Source organism: Pollachius pollachius (genome assembly GCF_949987615.1).
Source record: "Pollachius pollachius genome assembly, chromosome: 3".
NCBI lineage: Eukaryota > Metazoa > Chordata > Actinopteri > Gadiformes > Gadidae > Pollachius > Pollachius pollachius.
The window spans coordinates 34808357-34835766 of NC_136936.1; the positions used below are offsets into that span (position 1 = coordinate 34808357).

The 27410-nt window shown below is 42.5% G+C and overlaps 2 protein-coding genes across 9 annotated transcripts; one reads left to right on the forward strand and one right to left on the reverse strand.

Annotated features, from left to right (window-relative positions):
• Positions 1-8063: 8063 nt before the first annotated feature.
• pcbp3 (poly(rC) binding protein 3) lies at positions 8064-27154 on the forward strand (the record flags this gene model as incomplete). 8 transcript variants are annotated; one of them, XM_079731725.1, is made up of 11 exons in its annotated part: positions 8064-8138; positions 9133-9156; positions 9270-9302; positions 9543-9659; positions 11526-11657; positions 13539-13667; positions 15703-15855; positions 17174-17215; positions 21731-21809; positions 22603-22700; positions 26981-27154. In XM_079731725.1, the coding sequence occupies 11 exons, from the start codon at positions 8064-8066 to the stop codon at positions 27152-27154; spliced, it is 1056 nt and encodes a 351-aa protein (XP_079587851.1). The 8 variants fall into 8 exon arrangements, with proteins under 8 accessions (XP_079587851.1, XP_079587852.1, XP_079587853.1 ...); XM_079731726.1 differs by having other exon boundaries at positions 21734-21809; XM_079731727.1 differs by having other exon boundaries at positions 21734-21809; positions 22648-22700.
• Positions 23281-23823, reverse strand: LOC307073108 (leucine-rich repeat-containing protein 3-like; the record flags this gene model as incomplete). The annotated part of the gene is made up of 1 exon (XM_079732813.1): positions 23281-23823. One exon carries the CDS (start codon positions 23821-23823, stop codon positions 23281-23283), a length of 543 nt encoding a protein of 180 aa, XP_079588939.1.
• Positions 27155-27410: the final 256 nt, after the last annotated feature.

Consider the following 27410-nt stretch of genomic DNA (forward strand, 5'->3'; position numbering starts at 1 on the left):
CGAGTGCTGCTGCCGGACTCAAATGATGTCCGGTTACAGTGTGTCCCTGTGATGCATGTAGCTTTGCCGCATCGCTGGCTCTCGGGTGGTGTGGAGTTCTATGAAGAGAGCGTGTGTATGTTTGTGTGTGTGTTTGCAAGAGTCTATGTTATTGTGGGTGAGCGTGTATGTGTGTGTGTGTTTGTATACATTTGCAGCAGCCCCTGTCTTTGTGCACAAGTGTGGTTATGTGTGTGTGTGTGTGTGTGTGTAGGAGTTTGTCTGGCAAGCAAATGCATGCGTCTGTTTAAATACTGATGTCTTCACCTTGCATGTGAACGTTGAAACTTTTAAAAGTCAACTCTTTTAACTGTAAGGTTATTAGTACTGACCGTAGCAAATGCTGTTTCCTAACGCCGTCCACAGAGCGTTTTGTAGACGGCCTTAAGAAACCCCATTGGCTACGGTCCGAATCCTTACGGTGCCTGGTGCTCTGGAGCCCAGTCAGCAAATACTTACCGGCTTTCTTCTCCAACCCCAACATGGAGGATGTGGCTGTGTCTGTTGCTGCGACCTGTGTAACTATTTCACTATTTTGCTGAATCAATTCTTCAAATTCTTCTCTAAAATGCAATTTTATTTTCTCTTAACACATATTTAGAAGAGAAAGTCTTATTTTTCTTCTGCGAAAGTACTAAAAATTAGGCACAGCAAAGGCAAACAATATGACTCATAGCAGGGCAAATGTTAATGCAATTATTTTTGTATTGCTAGACCGCCTCAATCATCCAGAACTGTGTGTCAAATGAAACTTTACATAAAACATTTCAAGGTTTAAATATGCTAGAAATAGAAAAGGGGGAAAAGGACACACAAAATGGTCACATAAAATGTATGAGTGCACCATATTATCCAATTAAAGAGAGCTACATTCCAAAAAGATCTTTCGTCGACTGTACGGCGAGAGAGCTTCGTTATCAGACCAGCATTTATCTTCTTCTAGACACATTTATCTTCCCAGTGACTTTCGGTTGGCTGTGACGAACAAAATGCCATCCATTGTCTGCCTTAGTTTCGGAAAGGTTATTCAGGATGTTATTATCCAACAGCCTTGGGCTATTGGTGCCTTACCGTCCAACATGGCCGCCGCCGGGCTAGCTTGATGAGTTGCACTATTGTCTTTTCTTGCCTCAAGGGCACTGGAAATGATGGCGAAGACGCTGCTATATTTTTTGATTTTGATTTGTTAAAACAAGGTGGATGTAGTTAAAGAGAGTTGGGTTCATGAAGGGTATTTAAGCCTATGTTGAATCTCCACATGTTTGATTTCTTTGGATATCACATCGCCAGTAGAAAAAAAAGAAGAAAGTTAATTATTATTATAAATTGTATTATTAGTAGTAATAATATTAGTAGTAGTATTACAGACATTCTGCATTAGTCCATTTATAACATGACAAGATAAGATTGTTAGCTGTAAGGGTGATTGGCAACTCTTGCAGTTTCTCCCATGTCATTATGTACATATGCAAATGCAATAGGTTGATTGGTTAATATGCAGACCCAAGACCCGATGCCTATAGTTTGATTTTGTTTGATTTACTATTTAATCATATAGCAGACAGGTTTTTATCCAAAGTGACCCATTCAGTGAATAAGATACGGGACAGTAAGGAGGAGGTAGGGGTTCAGGCATCTTGCTGGGACAATGGGGATCGATCCGGGACCCTTTCGGTTGGCAGTGGACCACACTATCCGCTACACTACCTTTTTCCATTTCAGCTTTTAGGCTGTCTGGTTTTGTAAGTTTGTTGTTTTAGGTGTTGTAACCCCTTTTTTTTGCAACATCTCAATGGCCCTTGCAAAACTGTCTGGGATTGGGCTGTATAATCTGTTATTAATCTTTAATCTAAAAAAAATAGTGCACCCCACTCCTATTGAACATGTGTGCATATTACCGCCTCTTGCATGTGAGCAAGAAACATGATTAAAATCAGCCACTGTGACTGCAAACATGGGTCCAAACAGTTTCCCATTAGTGGTCTACGACAGGCTTTGTGTAGGCATTCAGAAGGAGGGAGGGAAGGAGGGAGGGAGGAATTGGAGCAGATGTAGAATGTAAAGAATGACCTCCTTTTCAAGACTGAGATCTTACTCCATTTCGTCAACACCTGTGACCCCAATTCCAATTTCCCAAAAACTGTGTCTGGTTTCATTTTACAAAATCATCAATTATCCCTAAAAACTGCATGTGGTGTGCATTCCTTTTAGTAGTCCCAAATGAACAGATTTATCACGCTTCTTATCCTCATCATTGTACCGAGATTGTATTCAAAACCACAGGAGACGCAGCCCTTGGGATATTTCTCAACATGAAGATTAAGATCATTATGTTTCTGTGTTCTGTGTTTGAGTGATAGTTGGATTGTTAAATAGTAGGCATCTGCATATGCTGTTTTGACAGGGTGTTTTGGAATTATGGCACATGGTATTCTCTCCCAATTTGGGAGAGTTGTGTCTGGTGGCAACCAGAAGGAACTTCTTGTAATTCAAACTAGTTATTGGATATGTTCATTTTTAATGAATTACACACAGATACAGTTTCATAATCTGAGTAATTTCATTACACCTTGTCTCTAGTTTTAAATTGGTTCCCATGACAAAATGTGTACGACAGAACCAGTGTCAGATTGCCAGCAAGCCATTTTTCTCAATTTGATTTGAATTTCGTGGTTTCATTTTATCTAGCAAATATCTTTCACACAAGCCCGCACACACAGACACGCAGACACACACGTGCATTCACGTGCGGGCAGACAAGACACACAGACAGACAGACACACAAACACACCACACACACAAACCCATGCATGTTTCCTTTCTGATTAGATTAGAGTTTAACATAATGGCTCATCTACTCTCCGCCTTCATAAATAGATCTGGTGCATTTATCTCCTCTGCTGAAAATACCAGAGAGTTTATTATAATACATACATACAAGTCCATAAAACAAAAAATAGGCCTTCAATTCTCATCATCATCCATGAAAAATGTCGCCATAGAAGGGACTGCTAACAGACCGATGCTAACAGACTGCTAACATGTTTACACACCACTACGTATTGGTTCGGTAAGCGAAAATCTCAGACTGGCTTTGCTGACGTGTCACTCTGTATTCCCATTCTTAACCCATATGGCACCCAGTGGCACCCCTCCCCTAAGGCCTTGAGGGGCACTCCATCTGGGGCATCCAAGCGTGATGGCTGACCTCACGATGGACCTCCACCACCCAAACCATGGGTGAGATGTAGAGAAGACCCAGCGGGAGGGCATCACCTCCAGAAATGTCTGGCTTGTTTGGGAGGCAGTGGCTGGAGATGTATTTTCATCTTGGTCTTTACGAACCTTGCGTGTTGTGATGCATCGACCACATGACCTCATGTCTCGGCCAATGGGATGACAGAATACCCTTTTGGCCAATAAGGTGAGAGGAGACGGCTCTGCATCTTATTTTCATTCCGTTTTTTATTGTTTTTTGTTTTGGTTGAACATCAAGGGTGGTGACCACTATTGACTGTTTCCGAAGGTAAAGCCTTTCTCCATATTATTATTTTATCTTATTTTGAATATTAAATCCAATCAAATTATTAGGATCGTAAATTTTAATTTCCCTTTAATATGTATAATGCCATGTTTCTTATTGTGGGAGAATTGGACATGTGGCTATTTAGAAATGTTGAAAATCTCAGGAAAGGTTTATATGGGATGAAAAATCGACCTACAAATTTCTCCCTTACTGTGTGAATATACTGCACTTGTATGCAGTTCTCTTAATCACAATGGACATACAAGTGCATTGCAAATTGTATGCAGAGCAGTTAAAATACCTGGTAACTTTGCACATGGATATTGACGTGAATAATTTGACCAAGACAGCTTATTAAATATTATGTACTTTTGATATTCCTTCGACCGAGGTGGCTTTGGGACCATTCCAAAAAAATAAATCTTTAATATAAATACATTTTAGAACTGCCCTGGTATGTTCTTTGTGGTACAATAAATAGGTATGTTATTTTCGCTAAAAGGCTGAATATAAAAGCAACTATAGGTTTTACAAAGCAATGCCTCAGATCATTAATAAGTGTAATAGCTGCGTTATTATTACAGGAACATCGAAACACATAAATGCTAACTACAATTAGTCACAATATCAGACATAAACGTCGTCATGACGTTCATGACGTTACCTTTGTATAGTTTTTAAAACAATTAATGAAGGTAGAGAAGTGGAAGAATCTTTCCTCTGATGTATTACTTTAGGGAACAGATACCCCTGAAGCTATGCTAGCCCGTTAGGCTAATGCTATGTGACAGAAGCCTAAAACGCGATGGGTTGAACTGTTGGTTTTGTGAGATTGCAATAGCTCAGGCTAATGTAAGAGAACAGCTCAACTGCCTCATAAAGCGGGGTTTAGAGTGTGTGTTGTGGTTAAACACAACATTGTGTGCTGGGAAGAATTATCAGCAAATTTGACGGTAGGGTTTGGCCATAATATTTTTCTTTCTCTACAGATTTCCTTAGACAAAATTTTGTTTTTTGCTTGCAATCTTTTGCTCCCTACGTTTGATTTTTCAACTCTGGACCTCATCGTAGTCCTGCCCTTTTGTATATATTTTTTTAGCTAGAATGACATGACATTATTTTTGTGCTATTTTCTGTCTGACAGTTATTTAAAAAAAATAAAAATCATACAACACGTCAGATATTAGGATTGGCATTTGTATTATTATTGTTATTTGAAAAGAAATGGATGAGTCTGGATCACATTAAATTATGTGAAAGGGGATGAAACATCTCTCTGCCTCAATCTCAATACAATTGCATGCTGGTGTTTCATTGGGATGCATAACTTTGCATTGATTTTGTCAAAGAGAACTTTGAGTATGCACAAGATAAAGCTCTTCAATCAAGTAATGATTCCTGCAAAAAAAAAGCTTAATTTTTTAATTTATTATGATGTATTTAAATTGTTACAATGCTGTACATTCATATTTAAGTAATGTTTCCTGGAGAAAACACAAACACACGCACACACACACACACACACACACACACACACATGCATACACACTGACACACACACACACACACACACACACACACACACACACACACACACATACATACGTGCATACAATTTTGGTTCACAGCTGAGTGTCAGCTGAGGCTGACTGGCTTCTCTTTCGGCAGCGGAGAAACAAATCTACTTCTCTCTTCAGAAAAGCCAAATCTGAGTTTTATCTAACTATCACTACAGAAAATTTGAATGATCCGAGAAAATTCTGGAAAGCAATTAAATCATTATCTGCTTCTAAAACCTCATATGAATTACCATCTTGTATAGTCAAAGACTCCATTGCTGTCCATGATAAGGTTGAAATGTTAAACATAACATTTTATTTCTTCTGGGTTCCTGTTCAATTCTGCCCCACATTCTGCTGTGAAATCTGTCAATTTGAGTAACAATGCTAGTGATGTACACAACACTTTCAATCTTACCCCTTTTCTGGTTGCTGAGGTTCACAAAGCCTTAAAGCAATTGAACCCTAGAAAACTGGCCCGGATCACTTGGAACCAACGTTTTTAAAATTAGCAGCAGACTTATTAGCTGAACCATTGACACATCTTTTTAATCTCTCATTGGCTTCAAACAAAAGAACTGTAAGTCTGCTTATGTTCGTCCCCTTCTTAAAGGAGGGGATCCAACAATTTAAAATAATTACAGACCACTCTCAAACCTCTCAGTGTTATCAAAAGTGCTGGAATCCCTGGTCAGTGAGCAGGTTAAAGATTATGTCCATACTCACCAAATATTAAATGTGCATCAATCAAGGTACCGAAAAAATCATAGCACCACTACTGCTGCCATGAAAGTTTTAAATGACATCATAGGAGCACTAGATAAAAATAACATTGTGTATCACTCTTTATTGATCTATCTAAAGCGTTTGATACTGTGGACCATCAACAGAACTCAGGCCACTCAGTTTGATGGTTTCACTTCTGGCATTCTTACAGTGTGTAAGGGAGTCCCCCAGGGTTCAGTACTTGGACCGCTTTTATTTACTTTATCTATTAATAGCCTTGAACAAAATGTCCTAAATGCAGCTTTTAATTTCTATGCGGATGATAGTGTAATTTATTGTTGTGCATCCACGCTCAGTAAGGCTTTTGAGTACATGCAAAGTGCTTTTCATAGAGTTCAGGCTCAGCTTTGTCAACTGAAGCTTGTTCTCAATGCTGAAAAGACCAACCTTTAGGTATTTTCAAATTCCAAAAAGAAGGTGTGGAATAACCTGCAGAAGCAGCTCAAGCTGCAAGACCTAGTTAGTCTCAGTACATTTAAAGCTGCTGTCCATCTTGGCCAGGTCTCTCTTGTAAAAGGGATTTCAATCTCAATGAGACTCAACCTTGTTGAATAAAGGATATAACAATAATAAAACATGCATACATACATACATACAACACACACACACACACACACACACACACACACACACACACACATGCTCTCTTGCCCTTAACTCAATATATAGGTATATTGTATATAGTAACCACCAACTCCATCTCTGCCTCCCCTTCCGATCATCTGTAAAATGCAGAATACGTTCAACAAGCAGCATGCCTAGCTCTTTACCTACTTAGCTCCAAAATGGACGCCACTGCAGGGTGGAGCATGGACATACAGTGTTGTTTGCATATGGTCATTCAAAAACAATTCATCAAGGAAATGCAGCCTCTAAGAATAGTTTGTTTCAGGAATGAAATTGTGGCCAAGCCACAAGTTTACCCCTTTAGCCACACTATTTGTGGCCAAGCCACAAATAGGGAGTGGCTTGGCCCACAGGCTACAGACTATGCTAAGTCTTCACGATGTGTACTATATCACGCTGCTGTCTTGTAATATTAGCCATTGCAAAAATACCCTGTGGTATCTTTGTACTTTTCAGAAATGGGTGGACATGTTTTGGAGTTGGAATAGAATAGTCTAGTGGTTATGGTGTTTTACTCCCAGCCAGAATGGTCTGTCTTTGATCTGGAATTGCCCCATTCCACCTGTAGGCATCCTATGAAGCCATATGCCTAATGATACTTCATACCTAATGTCTTATCAGGAAAAAAAATACTTTATTCTCTCTGGATAAAAGCATCTGCTAGCAAGTGTAGGCCGTGGGACCTTGCTGTTTGTCTGGACAAGAATTTTCTGTCTTGCACTGGTGGAAGAGGATTTAATGAAAATAACATTTATTGAGCTGTCTGTTATTGAATTGCTTGCGCTATGTGAAATTATGAATGAAATGATATAATGATATAATATAATCAATAATTCACAGCATGATGACAATGAATGGGGAGGGAGAATTATTATTTATTTTATTTCACGGAAAGATCAGGCACTAGTGTTGAAATATGTTTTATCCCAGAGCTTTTAAAAAGCTTAGACTATTTATAACTTTAGGGTACACACACAGGCATCTGTTAGAAAACTGCCAAAGCCCTGCTTGCTCCTTAATGTGTAACACGAATCAGGGATCACTGTTTCTCGCTTTGATAAAAGCGTCTGCTGAATTGTAAAATGGTCAATATACATGCGTTGATCAGATTTGATTGGCAGTTCTCTCTCTTTATGACAAATGCTACGAAATTTGAGTGGAACGCGTCACTCTCTCATTATTGTTGCTTTTAACAGTGCATTTCACTTTAGGATGAGGAAACATTGCTGGCATGCTTGGGGTATTCTGTCACTCTGTGAATGTTTCATAATTTGTTTGTCTGTGTGTGTGTGTGTGTGTGTGTGTGTGTGTGTGTGTGTGTGTGCATGCGCACGCGTGTGCCTGCTAGCATGTGTTTCATGTCGACATGTCCTTCTTCTCTTCCTCAAGGTGACTGGCTTGCTGCGGCGAAAATCCCATTCCCTTCCCTCCTGAGTATTTCCCTTTCCCCGACCCCCCTCCCCTCCCCCTTCCTGCCCCTCCCTCCCCATTCCTCCGACCCCCCCCCCACCACCACGCCTCCGACCATGGATCCGGCCAAGATCCAGTCCGAGGGGGGCCTCAACGTCACACTAACCATCCGCCTCCTAATGCATGGGAAGGTAAGGCCGCATGGGGTAGGCGGGGGGGGGGAACCCACGGGGACCCAGCCGGGCCTTTGTGCCGCCGCTTCGTGCCTCGCGTTCACGGTTCTGCCTCATTGATTCGGAGCGTTCAGAGTACCACCTGGCTGTTTCAGGCACTGCTCGGGATCTTTATGACGTGCAGAGGGGAACTTGGCATGAAAGGCAAAGAGTGTGGTCGTCGTTTTTTATGTTTCGCTTAGAGGTTCGTGTGACCTACGGTCTCCGTGGGCTTCGATGTAGAGCTCCCACGGTGTACCCGCGGTTCAATCTTTAGGATTCAACCTTGGGCCACACGCCATGCTAAACAGGATCAAAGCATTAACTTGTTACAGAGTTACATACTTGCGTCAGTGTATAATGGATCTTCCGTCCGGGCGAAAAAGAAAATAATACAGTATACAGTGTATCTAGCCTTTTACCTTAATGGGCTAATGTATCTTCTGAAACGCTCTGTGTGTAAGCGTGTGATGCCTCCACTTAGTGTGGTTGGGTGTGTGTGAGAGTGTGTGTGTGTGTGTGTGTGTGTGTGTGTGTGTGTGTGTGTGTGTGTGTGTGTGTGTGTGTGTGTGCGCGCGTGTGTGTGTGTGTGTGTGTGTGAGCGAGCGAGCGAGTGTGTGTTGGTGTGCGTGTGTGTTCACACGCGTGCCCACGTATAAGCCAGATGCTATCAATTGTGACGCTCTGCTGCGCTGTGTGTGTCCGCTCCACGCACGTCAAGAGTGTGCGCGGGACCTTTGCTCTATGCTAATAGAGCAAAGGTCGGGAGGATTCAGCGTGTCGACAGCCGCGGCTCATCTCTACATTCATGGAGATAGACCGCACAGCCTCTTAACCTCTGCCTGCCTGTTTACCCACGCGCTATTAACTAGAACATGGAAATGTATGGCAAATGTTCCACGTCCAAGAAATCTGAGGGAGTGAAAGAAAACAGCATTTTTTTCATAACTGTCCTTCTGTTTTTTTCATGCAGGAAGTGGGCAGCATTATTGGAAAGGTGGAGTATTTGTTTTGGATTATCCAGTTTCACCCAGAATAATATAAATGCGCTTGTTGAATAAGTGATGCAATTACACCATGCGCTTTTCTTTTCTGTCTTGGACTCTGAAGAAAGGAGAAACTGTGAAGAAGATGCGTGAGGAGGTGGGCTTCATTGTTCAAACCCACATGGCCTTAACATGTTATACAATATTCACATGGTCGTTGATAGAAACGCATTTAAAGTGTTATTTACAGACTGAAACGTGTGTTTAAATATTGTATGAGTGCTCCCCAATGTTATTATAGAGAGAGAGACATCGCTACAGGGAGCACTTTGAAACATGATCAAATCCAGTCACTTTGTGTGATTTTTCGAAATTCTCCGGATTGTTTTGCTTTCAGAGCTCAGCAAGGATCAACATTTCTGAGGGCAACTGCCCCGAGCGGATAGTCACCATCACCGGACCGACCGACGCCATCTTCAAGGCCTTTGCCATGATCGCCTACAAATTCGAAGAGGTGCCAGAGGAAGTTTGTATTTTTTTTTGCTAAAAATACAGATTATATATTGTGTGTGTAGAGGATACAGTATTATGTACTTTGGCATACGACTTACACAAAAAAACATGGTTTTGGTGGTGCCTAGCCCTTCAAATATTGTAATGAGTGCACTTTGTTTCCAGAGCACATAGTCTAGTGAAAGGGAAAAAAGCGAGGAGTTGTTACTGTGTTTAAATGTACCGATTTGATTAATTTAGCAGGTTGTTATCCAAAGGGACTTGCAGTGAATCCAGATAAGTAGGATGAGTTAGACATCTAACTCAACGACCCCTAAAGGTTATACCGGGCCGGTTGGGATTCAAACCCAGAACATTCCGACCTTTTAGTAACTTGGCATAATGTTTCATTTTCATTTGGTGTAAGAAATATTTGCCTGTAAAGCCCTTTGAGACTGTAATGGTGATTAAGGGCTATACAAATAAAATTGAATTGAATTGAATTAAATTTGGTATGCTTGTGCCCAGTTCAACAAGGACAAGCTGTTTTTGAGGAGATATATATTTTTAACCAGATGTAGCGTATCTATTTCAAGGTCTTGTCACCATGGTCACCGTTGAAAGTGACACCACCGTGTTCTTCAATCCATCTCCATGTCATCCTTGCACATAAGGCTCTGGAAGCGCCTTTATGTTTCCAACAATTCTAATTGTTTGCTCAGTTTCAATTTAACACATCATTGCTGTGAAAAACATGTATTTTTATCTATGTACAGTATGTATAGTAGTAGCATAATTTGCAGCAGTAAAACTTCTTAGAAGCAATCATAGTTGAAATGTATTTTTCTATGTAGTAGTAGTAGTAGTAGTAGGAGTAGAAGGTGTGGTTGTGGTTGTAGCAGTAGTAGAATTGTTGCATCCTCACACGTAAAGTTGTGCATGTCCACAATCTTCCATTTCAGCAGACAGATGATTGGCAGAAGGTGAATTTTTAATATTTTCCTTCGAAATAAACTGCACTCCAAACAAACATTGTGTACGCTTCTACTCTAAATAATTTTAATCAAGATGCGCTGTTAAGCACCTTGAGATTGTCCAACAATGAAAGGTGCAATATACAATGTATAATTATTATGAATATTTGTATTCTTAGATAATGTGTCGAAACCGTGTACTCTAAATAATGTATGTTTCACATTCTGACTCATATACTACAGTTTGATTACTTTTTAAACAATGTAATAAATACAAGCTGCATAAGGCACTTTAAATGTGAATTTCACAACCATAGTCACAACAGAAAACACCCACACAGGTGGCTATTAGGCATACTGACCAGGTTATTAAAACAGTATTCAGTTGGCAAAGTTATGACAACCAACATTACATATACCATATACAAAAACAAAATATGTCTTCATCACTGCATATGTCTTGCCACGGATCAGACATGATCAAAGACTTGAAGGACGAAAAATAACAATGCAAGACGATGTCTATTTTGCCCAATTATATCCCAATGTTCAGAGTCTACCTGTAGGAATCGACCCACTCCTGAGACATGTATCTAAATGTACTAAGTCCCTTTGGAAAAGACAGCATCTACCTCTCTCCTTTCTCATTTAACTTTACCAGTGTAGCTCCCAGCTCATCTGGAGGGGAGCGTATTTGGGTCACCTGGCAGCAGATAATACTAAATAGAATCATTTTTATATATTTAGAAAATAATAATAACATTATTATTATTATTTTTCTTTTATTGAAAATTGCTTTTATTTTGTATGCATTTTTCATGCAAAAAATGCAGTTTATTGTGTGCAATTATATATTTATTTAACTTTATGTATGCAGAGGAAAAGGGCTTATATCTACTGTTTGTCTCTTCCAGGACATCATCAACTCGATGAGCAACAGCCCGGCCACGAGCAAGCCGCCGGTCACCCTGCGCCTGGTGGTGCCTGCCAGCCAGTGTGGATCCCTCATCGGGAAGGGAGGCTCCAAGATCAAGGAGATGAGAGAGGTGTGGGAGGGAACCGTCGTGATCATAACAACCCTCTTCTTCTGGCTTGTTGAATGTAAAATGTAAAATGACTGGCGTTAAGTGAAAGCCATTGCTATGTCTTTCCGAGGCTAATTTATAATGAATTTACGTTAAATGAAGTTCAAATCCTTTATTATCACATCACATTACATTACATGTATTTAGCTGACTCTTTCATCCAAACTGATTAACAATATGTTTGAATTAGGGTTAGATAACCCAACAACGTAGATACAATCCAGAAATTGCAAGAATCATGCATGTACAACCAATTAATCAATAAGAAAACTGCTTCAAGTTATACGATTTAGAAGCAAGAGATAGAGAAAGGATTTTGAAAACAAAATGTCATGGGCCAAGATGCAGTCTTGCATTCTGAACATATTCAGATTCTATTCAGTCTGCAACGGAAGACATGTAGGGTTTCTGCTGTCCTGATGTCAGTGGGGAGCTCGTTCCAACGGAGCCAGCACAGAAAAAAAAAAAAAAATCGGGATTGTATTAAGCAGCAGCTGGCACCTGTCGTAGTGAGGGAGCAATCCCTTTGGCAGTCATAGTGGATTGTGGAAAGGGCTGGGGGGGTATGGGGTGACCATGTCCTGGAAGTAGGATTGACCTGAGCCACTCGCAGCACTTTAGGCTAGTACCAGTGGCTTAATCATATTTAAACAGTCACCTGCAGCCAGCACAGCGTGCAGAGGAGCGGTGTAGTGTTTGAGAACGTGGGTGTGTTGAAGATCTGCCGGGCTGCTACATTCTGGGTGAGCTGCAGAGGTTGGATTGCACACGCAGGCAGACCAGCCAGAGGGGAGTCACAGTAGTCTAAACGTAAGATGACAAGAGCCCTGTTCCATAACCTGGGTGGCCTTGTGGGTGAGGAACGGACGTATCCCCCTCAACGTTGTACAGCATGAACGGGCTGTGGCAGTGATGGTGGCAGCTAAGGACAGCCGGTCTCAGTAATGATGTGAAGGTCGTGGATGGGAGTACCTTCCCTGATAGGAAGAGCAGCTCAGTCTGGTGCAGATTTGGCATCAGGTGGTGTGTCCCCATCCGCTGAGATGACAGCCCGACATACAGAGGTTCACGCTGCGCTGTTTGAGACCGTGAAGAAGATGGAATTAGTCATTATAATTAGTTGAATAAAGGCTGTGTGAGGGAATGACAGAACCCAGTGACTTGGTGTACATAAGAGTACACTAGTTTATATTAGTGACACACAGATTTTCACAGGCACACTCTACCACACATACAAACACACACATCTGGTTTTAATGTGAAAATAAGTAATGTGATGTTTTTCTGCTGCTGAAGTTCCAATAACCTTCATAACAACCTGACACCCACCATCTTTTACACACAAACGCACAATCAGGCACCTCATACACAGACACATTCTCCCCCCCCACCACACACACACACACACACACACACACACACACACACACACACACACACACACGCAAACACACACACACACACACACACACAAATACACACACACACACACACACAGTAACATGCACATACACACACTCACAGAAACACACATAGAAACACTCAGACACATGCAAGCAGACACACACACGCACACAGACACACACACACACAGACACACAAACGCACACACACACACACGATTTCAAAAAGGGATGTCCTGAGTGCTCAGAAATAAGCTGGGAGCGTTCTAAAATAGAAATGGTTTTATACAGTCGGGCATTCCGCGCATTCCACCCACTATTAGCAGGATGGCTGAGGCCTTTCTAACAAATGACACTCAAATAATAGCTCTTAAATCGTACTCTTTAATACACCCTTACACACCTATACATACCCTAACAACCCTCTCCTTGGCTGCAGTCGACGGGGGCCCAGGTGCAGGTGGCCGGCGACATGCTGCCAAGCTCCACCGAGCGCGCCGTCACCATCTCCGGCACGCCAGAGGCCATCATCCAGTGTGTCAAGCAGATCTGTGTGGTCATCCTGGAGGTAGGGCCGTGCTCTGCTCTTGTCCATTATCGACATGCTGTATATCCGCACGTCCAGGTCATGTGTCTGGCTGCCAGTGAAACTAGACTCTAGTCTCTACCTTTAGAATATACACAAGCAGCAAAGGGATAGAATGGAATAGAATAGAGTAAGAAATCTTAAGATCGGTTTGGTTGGCGATATCTACATGTCTTCAGTTATTTGACGTATTTATTTTAAGTTATTCATTTGGCTTTTGTACTGCGTCTTTGAGGTGATCGTTGGTGGTTGGATGGGTGTAATTATAGTTGTAGCAGGTTCTTTGAATAGCACAGCTGTCAATTAGTGCACCAAATGCAAGCACTTGGACATGATTTCCGCTGCTTCTTTGATCGTTATTCATAATTAAAACACCCTTTTGTTAAATGCTCAAATCCGATAGGTCAATTATGGCAATTTACGGTCTGGTGCTTCTGAAAAGCAGGCCGCTGCTATGACTAACACACTGTTGCTATGCATACAGTCATTTAACTGAAGAATGAATCTGTAGAGAGAATAAATAAATAAAATATTAATATTTTTTATAGAACCAGGGAACCAAAAAAACGTTTTTTATTTTTTCTTTAAAACTTGTTTATATACAGTACATTATATGATCGTGAATGTAGTAATATGCCATTTAGTCACTGTTAATAATGCCATTTAGTCACACAAATAAGACTGTATTTTAGAGAAAACAGGTGTCAAAGCCATGATTTCCCAAATAAAACGTAAACGTTATACTCTTAATCCTAGAACTCTCAGCCCAAAACAAGTTTTCTATATCTCTTAGTGTTTGAACTCCGGCTGAAACAGTGGGTTCACTGGCTCCTTAAATCAACACTTTATATATATATATATATATATATATATACGTTTATCATTATTAGATTTTGTGTCAATTAATTATAATATCCGTAGTAGGTAGCCATCTAATAAGCGGACGAATGTGCAAGGAGCACAATTTTCATGTTGTCATTATTGCAAAACAATCCCCTTCAGGGGGATTCAAGACCTGCATCCCCCTGTCAGAAAGGCAGCTCACTGCAGAGCCAATGGGTGGAGCTTGACTAGCCCAGCTCCACCAGTAGCTCCATCCCCAACCAGGCTCACTCATATAACTTGGTAACCATAGTTCCAGTGTCCTCTATCAGCAGCCACCGGAGAAGCCTTTGGTGTGTCAAGCCTCTGGCATGATGGAGATTTCCCTAGCGGGATGGAAGCAGGAATAACGAAAAATACAAAAAAACAAACAATAACTGCACATGTGAATGTGCCTGATCCGTACTAACCCTAACCCGATCCTAACCCTAACCCTTACCCTGACCATTTTTGTTCACATACCCATAACCCTAACCCTAACCCACATTTCTAACCATAACCCCTAAATCTAACCATAACCCTTACATAATCCATAACCCTACCTTATCCGGGTTGATTGGCCCAATTAGCTGGACTCGGTCCAGAGAGGCGGAGCTGGACTCGGTTAAGCTTCGTGCATTGGCTCTGCAGTGAGCACCACTTGCCCTGTCGGGGTATACTTTGTGTTAATGATCGGCTCGCTGCACAATATGTATAGCCCTTACTTATTTGTACAATGGAGCTCATTTCCTTTCATAATTTTAACGTTTCCTACTGTGGAAAAGGGCTTTAAGACCTTCAGAGTAATTACATTTTGAGATGTTTGAGTTGATTATTCAAAACAATTTGGGAAATTCGAGGCCTTTTAGCATGACTTTAAGCATCTTGTATTAGCAGGCGAGCGTAGGCCCATTGAAACATGCAGCAGCATTAGTACTGTGTATTTTAATGTAATTGACAGGGATCTCTTGGCTGTGTGAGGCATGCTAAAACATATAAAAAAGAATTGACAAGCATTGCCTTTGCCATTGTATTATGTTTTTCTTAACACATCCTTCACTTAGTGAGTTATACCCTTACCTGAAGACAAGCTTAGGAAGCTTTTTTGTCATTGCCATTGCTATGTTCTGATCGCTCTGCTCCATTCTTCCCACAGTCCCCTCCGAAGGGCGCCACCATACCGTACCGCCCAAAGCCCGCCTCCACCCCGGTCATATTCTCCGGTGGCCAGGTAAGAGCACAGGCCCCAGCAGCCCCCACAGCCCCCTACATGAGCCTGGTGCTGACGCATCAGCCCCTACATAAACCGGGTGCCCTTCCACTTCCACTTCCACTTTGAACCTATGCAACCCAGAGAGACCATTGGAACTCGATTGGTTTAGGTTTAGTTTCTATTGGTCAATGTTCGAGACAGTTCCCTATTTGATTAAGATTAAGGATGGATAACAGTAGACATAAAGTTTGAAATAGTTACATATAGGGGTAGATGCTGTTTAGTTTAGGGATAAGTTTAGTTATTTTCACAACACTCTTCCCTCATTTATTCGAAAATATGCGAGCCTGATGGTTCCTCTTTAACTTCCAACTCAAGAGCTAGGCCCTAACCTGCAAAAAAGAATTTGCTCTTCAGCAGAATTAACCACATACGCTGCTATTTCAATTGAGTTTAACATTGAGCTCCAATCCCTTTCTCTATCTCTCCCTCTCCCTCCCTCCCTCTCCTTCTCTCTCTCTCTCTCTTTCTCTCTCTCTCTCACCCTCTCCCTCCCTCCCTCTCCTTCTGTCTCTCTCCGTCTACCTCCCTCCCTCTCCTCTCTCTCTCCCTCCCTCCCCTCCCTCTCCTTCTCTCTCTCACTCCCACTCTCTCCCTCTCCTTCCCTCTCTTTCTCTCTCTCTCTCCCTCCCTCCGTCTCCTTCTCTCTCTCTCCCACTCATTTTCTCTCTCTTCCTCTCCTCTCTCTCTCTATCCCTCCCTCTCCCTCTGCTTTTCTTTCCCTCTCCCACTCTCTCTGTCTCCCTCCCTCTCCTCTCTCTCTCTCTCTCTCTCTCTCTCTCTCTCATACTCTCTCCCTTCTCCCTCTCTTTTGAGAAGCAATGAAGTGCATTAGAGAGGGGAGGAGGGGGGACGAGGAATGGAAAAGAAAGTAAGCATAAAAGGAGCAGCCGTTGACGATTCTATTAGTACCCTCAAATAAGCATATTTACACGCTTCCTGTAATGCATAACCAAGTTATTCAGCCAGGTAGAGGTGTCCTCTTTATAAATAATTTACTGAATTTACCACTGCGTTCCCGCCACTATTTTCGGTGACTGCATTTGCCCTAATGTTTCCTGATTTCAGCTTTTCATTATAACGAGTCGACGTTCCTTACTAACCTCGATGACACCACACATCCAAAAGTTTTCTTTAGTTTGTCCTCACTAACAAAGGAGCACATAATGGCACATTACTCAAATATTTAAATGTTTTGATGAATGGGATTACAACAATGTATCACTTATTATTATGCTCGTGGTGATTTTATAATGGAATCTCTTCCACTCTCACATATTGCATTCAGGCCTTTGTTTTGTTCAAATCCTTTTTATTAATGTTTTTCTTTATTTGTTTGTTTTTTCCCTTCCAGGCCTACACAATTCAGGGACAATATGCCATACCGCATCCAGATGTGAGTTCCTGTCCCATCACTGATCATTATTCATAATCCTTCGGGATCCTCATTTACCTTGATTCCATCGAGGACGAATTCTACTTCATTTGTCCACGTCTGGAGAGTATCTAGGCTGCGACTCCGTTGTCACGCCCTTAATTCAGAGTTAGTCCCGGTGATTGATGCCGTTTATGGCGGCAGCTGACACGGCAATTACTCAAGCGGGGGTTTGACATCCACCACCTCCATCTGCACTACCTTCCCTTCCTCCGCTATCTCCAACACCTCCTCTTCCTCAACCTCTACCCCTCCTCCTCTACCTCCACCGGCTCCCTGCCGGCTGTATGGAGCCTCCATCTCTCTTTCTCGCGCGCGCATTCCTCTGAGAGATGACAGTGAGCTGTGAGGAACATCACCCCAAACATGCTTAATGTGGAGTGCAGGAAATGTGGCGTGAAGGTCAACCTTGCTGGTTGTTTTATCTTTGGCGTGTGTGTGAGGAAAAACAGAATAGTGTTGGAAGTATTCCCGTATTCCCTCCTTGAGGTCTTCCATGAGGTTTGTCGGCTTTTGTACCTTCCATGAGGTTTGTAGCTTTTGAACGGGTCGATATTTAATGAAACACACCAAAAGGAAAAAACTAAGATGACTAAGATGAACGAATATAAAAAAATTATAACAGGATGTGATTCAAGATCCATCCATTCCTGGAGAATATAATGATGACCACGACCGCCTCACTTTCCCCAACCCTCTCTCTCTCTTTTTTCTTTATTTTGTGTCCTACTTGCCCTTCACCACAGTGTGTTCCCAGACCTCCTTCTCTTCCTCATTCTCCCGGTTTTGAGTTCTGTATTTTCCGATGGCTGTCGGGTTTTTCAGTTGGTTGTGGGGTTTTTCCGGTTGTTTCTTGGGTCTTGAATTCTGCGGTTTCAGCGTTCTTTGATATTTATATTGAGTTTTATTTTTTTATATTCTTGAGTTTTGAGTAGATTCTGGGTTTTACAGTTGGTTCGGGGGGGGGGGGGGGGGGGGGGGGGGTCAGTTGGTTATTGGCTTTATCAGCTTGTTGTTCAGCTGGTTCTGGGCTTTTTCAGTTGGTTTTGGTATGTTTCGGTTAAATGTGCATGATTAGAATCAGCTATGAGGAGTGTGGTCATCTTACAAAGCTTGGCAGCAAATTAAAGGACAATCACCTGTCATTCACAAACAACTGTTGGACAGATATTGATGAGGGCACTCTAATCATCAACCATTCTTTTACTTTGTTTTTGTTCAGCGTGGTTGTGATTTTAAGCTTTCGAGGCAGTCGGTTGAACTCAGCAGTTTACTCTACTATCTATGTTAATTCTACATCTGCTCAGAAACACATTGGCGATGCCAGACCTTGTTTTGTCGTCTTGAACATCATAAACGTGTGGGAAATAGCAATTCTTGTGGCTTGGTTTTGAGTTCTGGGTTTTTCAGTTGGTTATGGGATTGTCCAGATGGTTCTTGGCTCTTGAATTCTGGGTTTTTAGCTTGTTTTCGTCTTTATTTGGAGGGTTAGTTTTGTTCTTAGTTCTCTGGGTTTCCTGTAGGATCTGGATCTGGGTTTTGACATGACCTTGGTGGTCTTTAGCAGGAGGTTTGGGAGGATTGGGGCTGACCCTGAAGTGATATAGGTACTGCATCTGGGGATGGACCAAGGGCATAGACCATGGATAGATGATCTAAAACTGAAGCAATGTCAATTATTTATTTAGAAAAAAATGTGGTCATAGTTGCAGACTTACTGACGGAGGTGCTGCAAGAGGAGTTTTTCCGATTTAACAGGTTACACCCAATCAGTGAGCTGTTGAGGGTTTGCAGTGACCCGGAACCCAATTGAACACCAGACAGAATATTATAACATCCAGGTTATTAATAAGTGGCTTTTCCCAAACATTTTGATAAAAATGGCAGCACAGAGTTGGGTCTTTAACAGTTACAATCAGCCCGATCAGCACCCTTCTAAAATGGACACACAACAGCTGCTTTTTTCAAGCAGTACGGAGCAAGGGTTAAAACCTTCAGACAGCTTGCGTGGCCCTATTTCAGATTTTCTCTAAATGCCAGCCAATCTTCAGGGGATCTGCAAAGCCAAAAAAGCTGCCTTGTACAAGGCAGCTTCTATTTGATGAAGGAGCAATACAAGGTCATGGTCAAAGCAAGGACTGAGTTCAATTTATATTCTCATTTTCTTGACAGTGGCATGCCTTTTGGCATTGGCACTAAACAGGTCACAAAACATATTCCATGCATCATTTACAGAGGGGCTCAGGCTGACACTAAATCATTCCACGTGCCAGGTCATATGTGAAGGCATGCACCATTGATAGACCATTGTCACCATTGAGCATTACTGTTTTTCAGGATTCATTTGCTCCTAATCAGGAAAGGCTGTTTGTTTGAACATAGGCAATACAACATTGGTTGGTAATATCCTTGAAAAACACACCATTATTGTTGAATTGTTAAGATAGTATGTATCAATGTGGTCTTGTCAGGGTTTTCAGGGTCGTACATCGGAGGAAGGGATATGATTTGTTGGAGATTGAAGGAGTCAAATTGCTGCAGTACATTGTCAGGTGGCTTCAGCATATCCCAGTTAAGGTCCCATAAGAGGAAAAGCTCTGATCTTGTAATGGGGCCCAAGGCACTGCTTAAGGCTGCTAGGGTACATGCCAGAGCTGCTGGGAGGCGATAACAACCAGCAGATGGCAATGGGTAGCATCCCTTTAAAGTTGTAATTATGGATAGCAACCCAGGAATGATTCATGAAAACAGACATTCAATTTTTCTATTATATATGCTCAATTTATAGTCAACACACCTCTTGAACTGAGCTTTGTTGCCCAGGTTTTTTCAAGCACAGAAACATAATATATTTTGTAGTATTTCCATACTGGGGAGAGCCGCATTTGCAGTATGTTAAGGGTGGACATGTACATTCCCTGAAATAATTAGCAGCAGAGCAATACATGCATTGGAATCAATAGATGCCATTCAAGCGTTATTGAACAACAGATGGTAACAAAATTAATTAAAAAACAAAAATCCATTAACCATATGCCTAAGCTGATTACAACTTTATAAAGAGTTTTTACAGTCTCCGATGATAACAAAATCAATTTGAAAAATAGCCTTTTAACAGCCAACTGCCAAGCTGATTAAAACTTTATAGAGTAGAATCAATGAAATTGTTTAGTTTAGTCAAGTGTTCTGAAATTGAAAGCTGGTAGAGACCCATGCTCTTCCTGGGGATAGAGACCTAGAATGTCCCAGGTGGAGAAGGCCCACCAGGCTTTATCTGGTTCAGCAGATACCATAGCAGTCCAGGGTAGCTCTTGTGCTGGGGCTATTTAACACCATTAAGCTTCCCGCTGAATGGGTTCAGTTTCCGCGGGCTGTTCCTAGACTACCATGACTACCGGGTGGTGCTCCGGTGCGGTAGGAACGGTGAGATCCGGTACCATATTCGACCGAGGGATTTGATGCATCGGAATTTCCTGATCATACGGTTGTCATCTTGCTTGAACTTATGACAGTGTAGGATCGTCCCAGCTTTCTCCTTGTTGTGGCCTGCTACCTCCATCAGCACTACCTTCACCTACCACCTACCATACCATGCTTACGCTACCATACCATGACTTTTTTGTGTAGACGTAGTGGCACTGGATAAGAGCAGGGGTTAAGCACCCTCAGTGACTTCCTGTCCAGTCGCCTTGTTCTTGTGGACAGAACCTTAATTCTGGCATTCGGCTTACCTGATATCCTCCCAGCCATGTGTTCTGCCTGCAGGTTACAATGAAGGGTACTACTCAGGTTTTTGTTTCAGCAGCTATTACATCGTTCCCTAAAAGCACATTGATTTTGAACTGACTCCTTAGTTTATATTTAGATCCTTAGATAATTCCTTCAGTTTTACCTAGATGCAAGGACAATTTGATTACCGTCAACCAATAATTAAATTGGTTGGCACCACCCCAGTCTTGCTGACATTGGATCCCAAAAGAGTTGAGTCATCAGCTTACAAATATAGATCAGGAGAAATTTGGTTTGCAGAGTCTCTAAGAAACCTTGCTGGAATGTTGTCAGCCCTATAGCTTTACAGTGATGCTCTGCTAGCATTTCTCTTTTCTGTAGCTATTTTTTTGAGGCAGAAAGACTTTGGAAGAACTCCAAGCTCAGCATTATGTGCCATCCCATACACTCTAAAACTGGCGGGCAATTCTCAGACTTACTTACTAGCTACTGTCGTGAAGAATGTGTAAGATCGGTTGGCGACAGCGGTTTTGTCAAACAAGTTCTCCCCATTAATGCAAGCCTATTCCAGTTGCTTCTGGGGTTTTTCATTTGGATTCGTCTTTCTTTTTGTTGATTCCGGGGTTCCGGTTCTGGGGTTATCAGTTGGTCCTGTTAGTTTTTCAGCTCTTTCTGGGTGCAGTCATAGTCATTGTCGTTTTATGACAATAACCTCTCAGCTCTGCTGTTCCTTCCTGACCCCCTCAGCAGCTGACCAAGCTCCACCAGCTGGCTATGCAGCAAACGCCCTTTACCCCCCTCGGACAGACCACCCCTGCTTTCCCTGGTACGTACCCACAATCCTTCTCCCTCCTCCGGTCACATCCTCCTCCTCCTCCTCCTCCTCCTCCCCCCCCCCCCCCTCCTCCTCCTCCTCCTTCTCCTTCCCTTCTCTCCCTTCTAGAAACCTTTCCTCATGTCCCACTTTGATTTTATTTCATTAGGCACAGCAGGAAATTTCCCGTGGTGGTTGGTATCTTTGAAAAAGACACCTTTACTTTTCTTCTTTTGTGAGATCCTTTGTCCTTCTCTGTCATACATCATGGCTGTCTGAGGCAAAAAAAGGTGTGTGTGATTTTGACTTCCAAGCAGGGTGATCACGACAGTAGTACCCGGTACTCTTCCAGAGACAGGGATTGTATTTCTTTTCGTTTACAGGGGACGTCATCTTTAAGGTTGAGCTGGATTGAAAAATCAAACCAAAACGTACCAATCTTCTTTGGGGCTGGGTAGAAACAAGGAGATTGTCAGAAAAACCTTGGGAAACCACACACTTCATACAATTTGCAACATGTCCGCTAGTTCCTGTTACTTCGTTACAAGGTGTTATGAAAGTAAACCTAAAGGAAAAAGGGTTTTGCCTGGTGAATTTATATTTTGTAATCAAATAGTTTCCAGTTCTGTATATAATTATTTTGAGATATTAGTAGTAACTACCAGTGGTAGTAAAAATGACTTTATTATTGCGTTTAAAAATTGAAAACCATGTTATATCATTCAGAAATGAATCCAGTCTTATTTATTGTACAATGATGAATGATTTTGAATAACTGGGTTTGTTCAACTTTGACCTCTCAAAGATGAGCTCTGCCTGCAACCCCAAGATGCTTTACTTCCTGTTCCAGGTCTGGACGCCAGCCCCCCCGCCAGCACCCATGAGCTCACCATCCCCAATGATGTGAGTGCTCACAAACACATTCTCTCTCTCTCTCTCTCTCTCTCTCTCTCTCTCTCTCTCTCTCTCTCTCTCTCTCTCTCTCTCTCTCGCGCGCGCGCTCTCTCACACACACACACCATGCACAAACTGAAGTCCAGTCAACTATATTTGTGTAGTCCTTAATCACAGTTACAGTCTCAAAAGGCCAAATATTTATTTAGATATATTTACCTAGCCCCCCCCCCCCCCCTCCCAAGAAAACAAAAATGTTATTAAGATGGAATAAATGTTGATATGGAACGCAAAGTGGGGGATCCCTCCTTCCAGTGATTGGTAGGAGTGTAATGGGTGTAATAATCAATGGTGATTGGGTGCTAAATTAATTATGATTGATTAAAGGGTTAGGGTCAGGGTCAACTTCCCTGATGACAGGGGTCTTCTACAGATACGTTCTACAGATCCGTCCTGGGTTTTATAGGTAAGTAGTTGCAGCTTTAACACTGTTTGTAGCAGTGTTCTGCACAAGCTCAAGGCTTTTTGCAGTGGAATAATCGACACCAGAGACAAGTGCATTCCAGTAATCTAGTCTAGACAATATGGATTAGTGTGTCTGCATCCGATATGATTTTGTGACCTCGTTGACCGTCTCGGGGTCCAGCCGCAGCTCCCGCAGAACCTCCTGCAGCGCACACTCGCAGTGCCAGGGGTTGTCCGACAGGCTGATCTTGGCCTGCAGGCGGGCGAAGGCCTCCCGGGGCACGTGGCTCAGCCGGTTGTGGGAGAGGTCCAGCGAGTCCAGGCTGTCGGCCACGCCCTGGAAGGCCCCGGCGTCCACCGTGTCGATGTCGTTGTTGGACAGGTCCAGCTCCTGCAGGTGGTGCAGGTCCTTGAAGGCCTGGCTGGGGATGGAGGTGATGTGGTTGGAGGACAGCAGGAGCACGGCCGTGTCGCGGGGCAGGTCCGGCGGGATGCGGTCCAGGTTGCGCGAGGTGCACTGCACGGCAGTCAGGCCGCTCTTCTCCACGCAGTGGCAGCTCTTGGGGCAGGCCCGTGCCGGCGTAGCGCCCAGGAATATTCCAGAGAACAGGAGGAGCCACAGGAGGGGGGAGGCGGTTGAGACGGGAGGCCCCCCGCTTTCCCACATGTTCAGTTCAGAACGCTTCCTATTGGTCCGTACAGGGAACAGTCATGGTTCTACTTCCTGTTTGGGGGCCAGGTGTTTTTTTCTTTGTAAAATCCAGTTGTTTGTTTATGTGGGACGGTGCTTTAATTAAGTGAATCCAATCAGGAGAACTTGGCAGAGTTTGCTCAGCCACAAATAGGCCTTGACCAGCATGTTCCAGGGAGGAGGTGTTTATGTCGAGATTCGGGAGGAGTCAGTGATTAAAACCTCTGATCAGCTGCAGAGAGACGCCGTTTTGCCGCACTGAAAGATACAACGATCGCAATGTTAAATCTGTTGGAAGCAAGTTGAAAGAATGTCTATAGAAACAGTGCTTGAACAGGAATCTATTCAATGGATATGTTTTTAGATTACATAATTATTATGTAAGTATATCAAAGAGTACAAAGAGTAAATGTTATACCTCTTTATTATATCGTAGCAGACTCTTATCCAAAGTGACTTACAGTGGTTTTAAAGGTCATAATGGAGCAGATGGGGGGGGGGGTAGAAATCTGGCTCAAAGATCTACAGGCTGAGAATATAGGGGATCGAATTCAACATTATCCTGCAATGACAAATTAATTAAATAAGAATCTGTCTGTCAGATTGACATAAACAGATGGATATCTTGTTCAACATCATGTTTCTTTTTTTCATTTAATAGGTTCCTGATCGGTGCAGATGGGTAAGGTTGCATTAGTCTGCTACACGGTTCTGTTATATATCCAACAGCCGAACAGGCTATATATTATCCAAAGCATGAACCTCAGTGTATTTATTAATACTCTCCATACATTTTTTGTTATTTGTTATAAGTTATTATCACAAAAATGTGTTTAATTTATAGGAGCCGTGTGGAAACCACAGAAAGCATCCATTGACTTTGTGAAGCGTAATTCTGTTTAGTGGGACTCCACTAAAGAGAGACATGTCTATAGAGCTACAGTGAACTCTGTCAAAGTCACGAGGGCTGGGGATCCTGCTGTGTGCCACTGATCGAACAACCCAATGTCTTGCTGCTGTGTTTGAGGTCATCTACACCGTGAAGCTGCATCAGCTATTTACAAGCAGTCTTTCTCTCTCTCGCTCCCCCCCCCCTCCCCCCGCCACGCTCCCTCTGTATCTCGCCCCTCCTCTCTCTTTGTCTCTCTCCCTCTGTATCTACCATATCTCCTATCCTCCCCTCGCTCTTTCTGTACCCCTCCCCCCCCCCACACACACACAGTCTCTCTCTCTCTCTCTCTCTCTCTCTCTCTCTCTCTCTCTCTCTCTCTCTCTCTCTCTCTCTCGCGCGCGCGCTCTCTCACACACACACACCATGCACAAACTGAAGTCCAGTCAACTATATTTGTGTAGTCCTTAATCACAGTTACAGTCTCAAAAGGCCAAATATTTATTTAGATATATTTACCTAGCCCCCCCCCCCCCCCTCCCAAGAAAACAAAAATGTTATTAAGATGGAATAAATGTTGATATGGAACGCAAAGTGGGGGATCCCTCCTTCCAGTGATTGGTAGGAGTGTAATGGGTGTAATAATCAATGGTGATTGGGTGCTAAATTAATTATGATTGATTAAAGGGTTAGGGTCAGGGTCAACTTCCCTGATGACAGGGGTCTTCTACAGATACGTTCTACAGATCCGTCCTGGGTTTTATAGGTAAGTAGTTGCAGCTTTAACACTGTTTGTAGCAGTGTTCTGCACAAGCTCAAGGCTTTTTGCAGTGGAATAATCGACACCAGAGACAAGTGCATTCCAGTAATCTAGTCTAGACAATATGGATTAGTGTGTCTGCATCCGATATGATTTTGTCAGATGTAAGCAATATCTCTAAGATGAAAGAAATCAGCTCTGGTAATAATTATTTACATGTTGATCAAAAGAAACGCATAGGGTTGGCCTAAGACACCAAGATTGTTGGCACTTAAACTTTGGATCATAGCAGAGCCCTCAAAACAGAGGGTGGATGTTTTTGTATTGTGTTTGTTGTTGCTTACCGCTGATGATTATCAGCTCTGTTTTTTCCTGTGTTAAGCTGCAAGTAGTTTCACTTGCAGTCAGGCAAGATTCAATCTTCTAGATCAGGGGTCACCAACCTTTTTGAACCTGAGAGCTACTTCATGGGCACCCAGTTTGATACACTCATCTGAAATAACAAATTTGCTCAGTTTGCCTTTAATTATATATTATTATTAATGATTAATGACACTCATCTATGTGAAGACACTGATCATGTTAATGATTTCTCACAATAATTATCAACAATGACTTAAAAAAGGTGGAAAGAGTTGTTCAATAATGAGTTGTGCTATTATTAGAACAGGCCTGAGGGTGCCTCATATGGTCCTTGCGGGCGCCCTGGTGCCCGTGGGCACTGTGTTGGTGACCCCTGTTCTAGATATATTATGTGTAGCCAATTTATATCTTTTTAATGATTGCAATCCGATCTTTTACATTTATGAGACATTTCATACCTTTCATACCTTTTTACTTATTTACTTTACTTATCTATGTTTCGTGGCCCAATATTCCGATCAGGCAACCCCAAGTAAACACTGTAATTTGTCAATGCTTTTTGTGAATTGTAATGAGTTGTATTTTCTGTTGGGATGTTCTCTTTGCTCTGTTCAGTCTTTTTTGTAATCCATGGTGTCCAGCAATGCAACAACTTACTTTTGTAGCTATTCATTGTATGCATTGGCTGTTCCCAGTCTCCCTTGTCCTGTTGGTCACTTGGATAAAAGTGTCTGTTTAATTACTTAATCTAAATGTAAATAGCAAAAGTCTACACTATTTTAGTGAAATTAACAAATGGCCTTTACTGGTTTATAAAGAAAAAGGTCAGTGTGATGTTTCCATGAAGTATTCAATACAGTTATTGCAGAAAATATATATTTATTGTTATTATGCCGCAGTCAACCTTATAAACTGAACAATAGGCCATACTAGACCAACATAATTGCACATTCTCAATCATTGAATCCCCCTCCTACATCAATCCACTCCTCATCTATATTCCCTCCAGACCACCAAGCCTAGACGGGTCATTTAAGCCGAACATTGAGTGTCTGGTTCTTTGCATTCAGCTGTCCTCGTCACTCTGTGAAATGCATTTCGGGTATCTTTCTGTATTCTAGCTCATAGGCTGCATCATCGGTCGGCAGGGTACCAAAATAAACGAGATTCGCCAGATGTCTGGCGCGCAGATCAAGATCGCCAACGCCATGGAGGGCTCCTCGGAGCGGCAGATCACCATCACAGGGACTCCCGCCAACATCAGCCTCGCCCAGTACCTCATCAACGCCAGGTAGCCCACCGCCACCGCGACCACCGGGCACAACACTATTAGAGCTGAAGACCGAACAGGAAGGAATCCCAAAGCCCTGGAGTATAATGGTCTGAATGACATGGGGGGAGGGGGGATAGAGGGAGAGAAATGTATCAGTCTATTTTTATCCGTCCTCCACAAACACACACACGCCCAACTCCGCCCTAGCCTATTTTACTCATTGATGCTATTTAAAGCAACATTGACGTCAGCAACAAGGGTGATTCACCCGTGGTGAT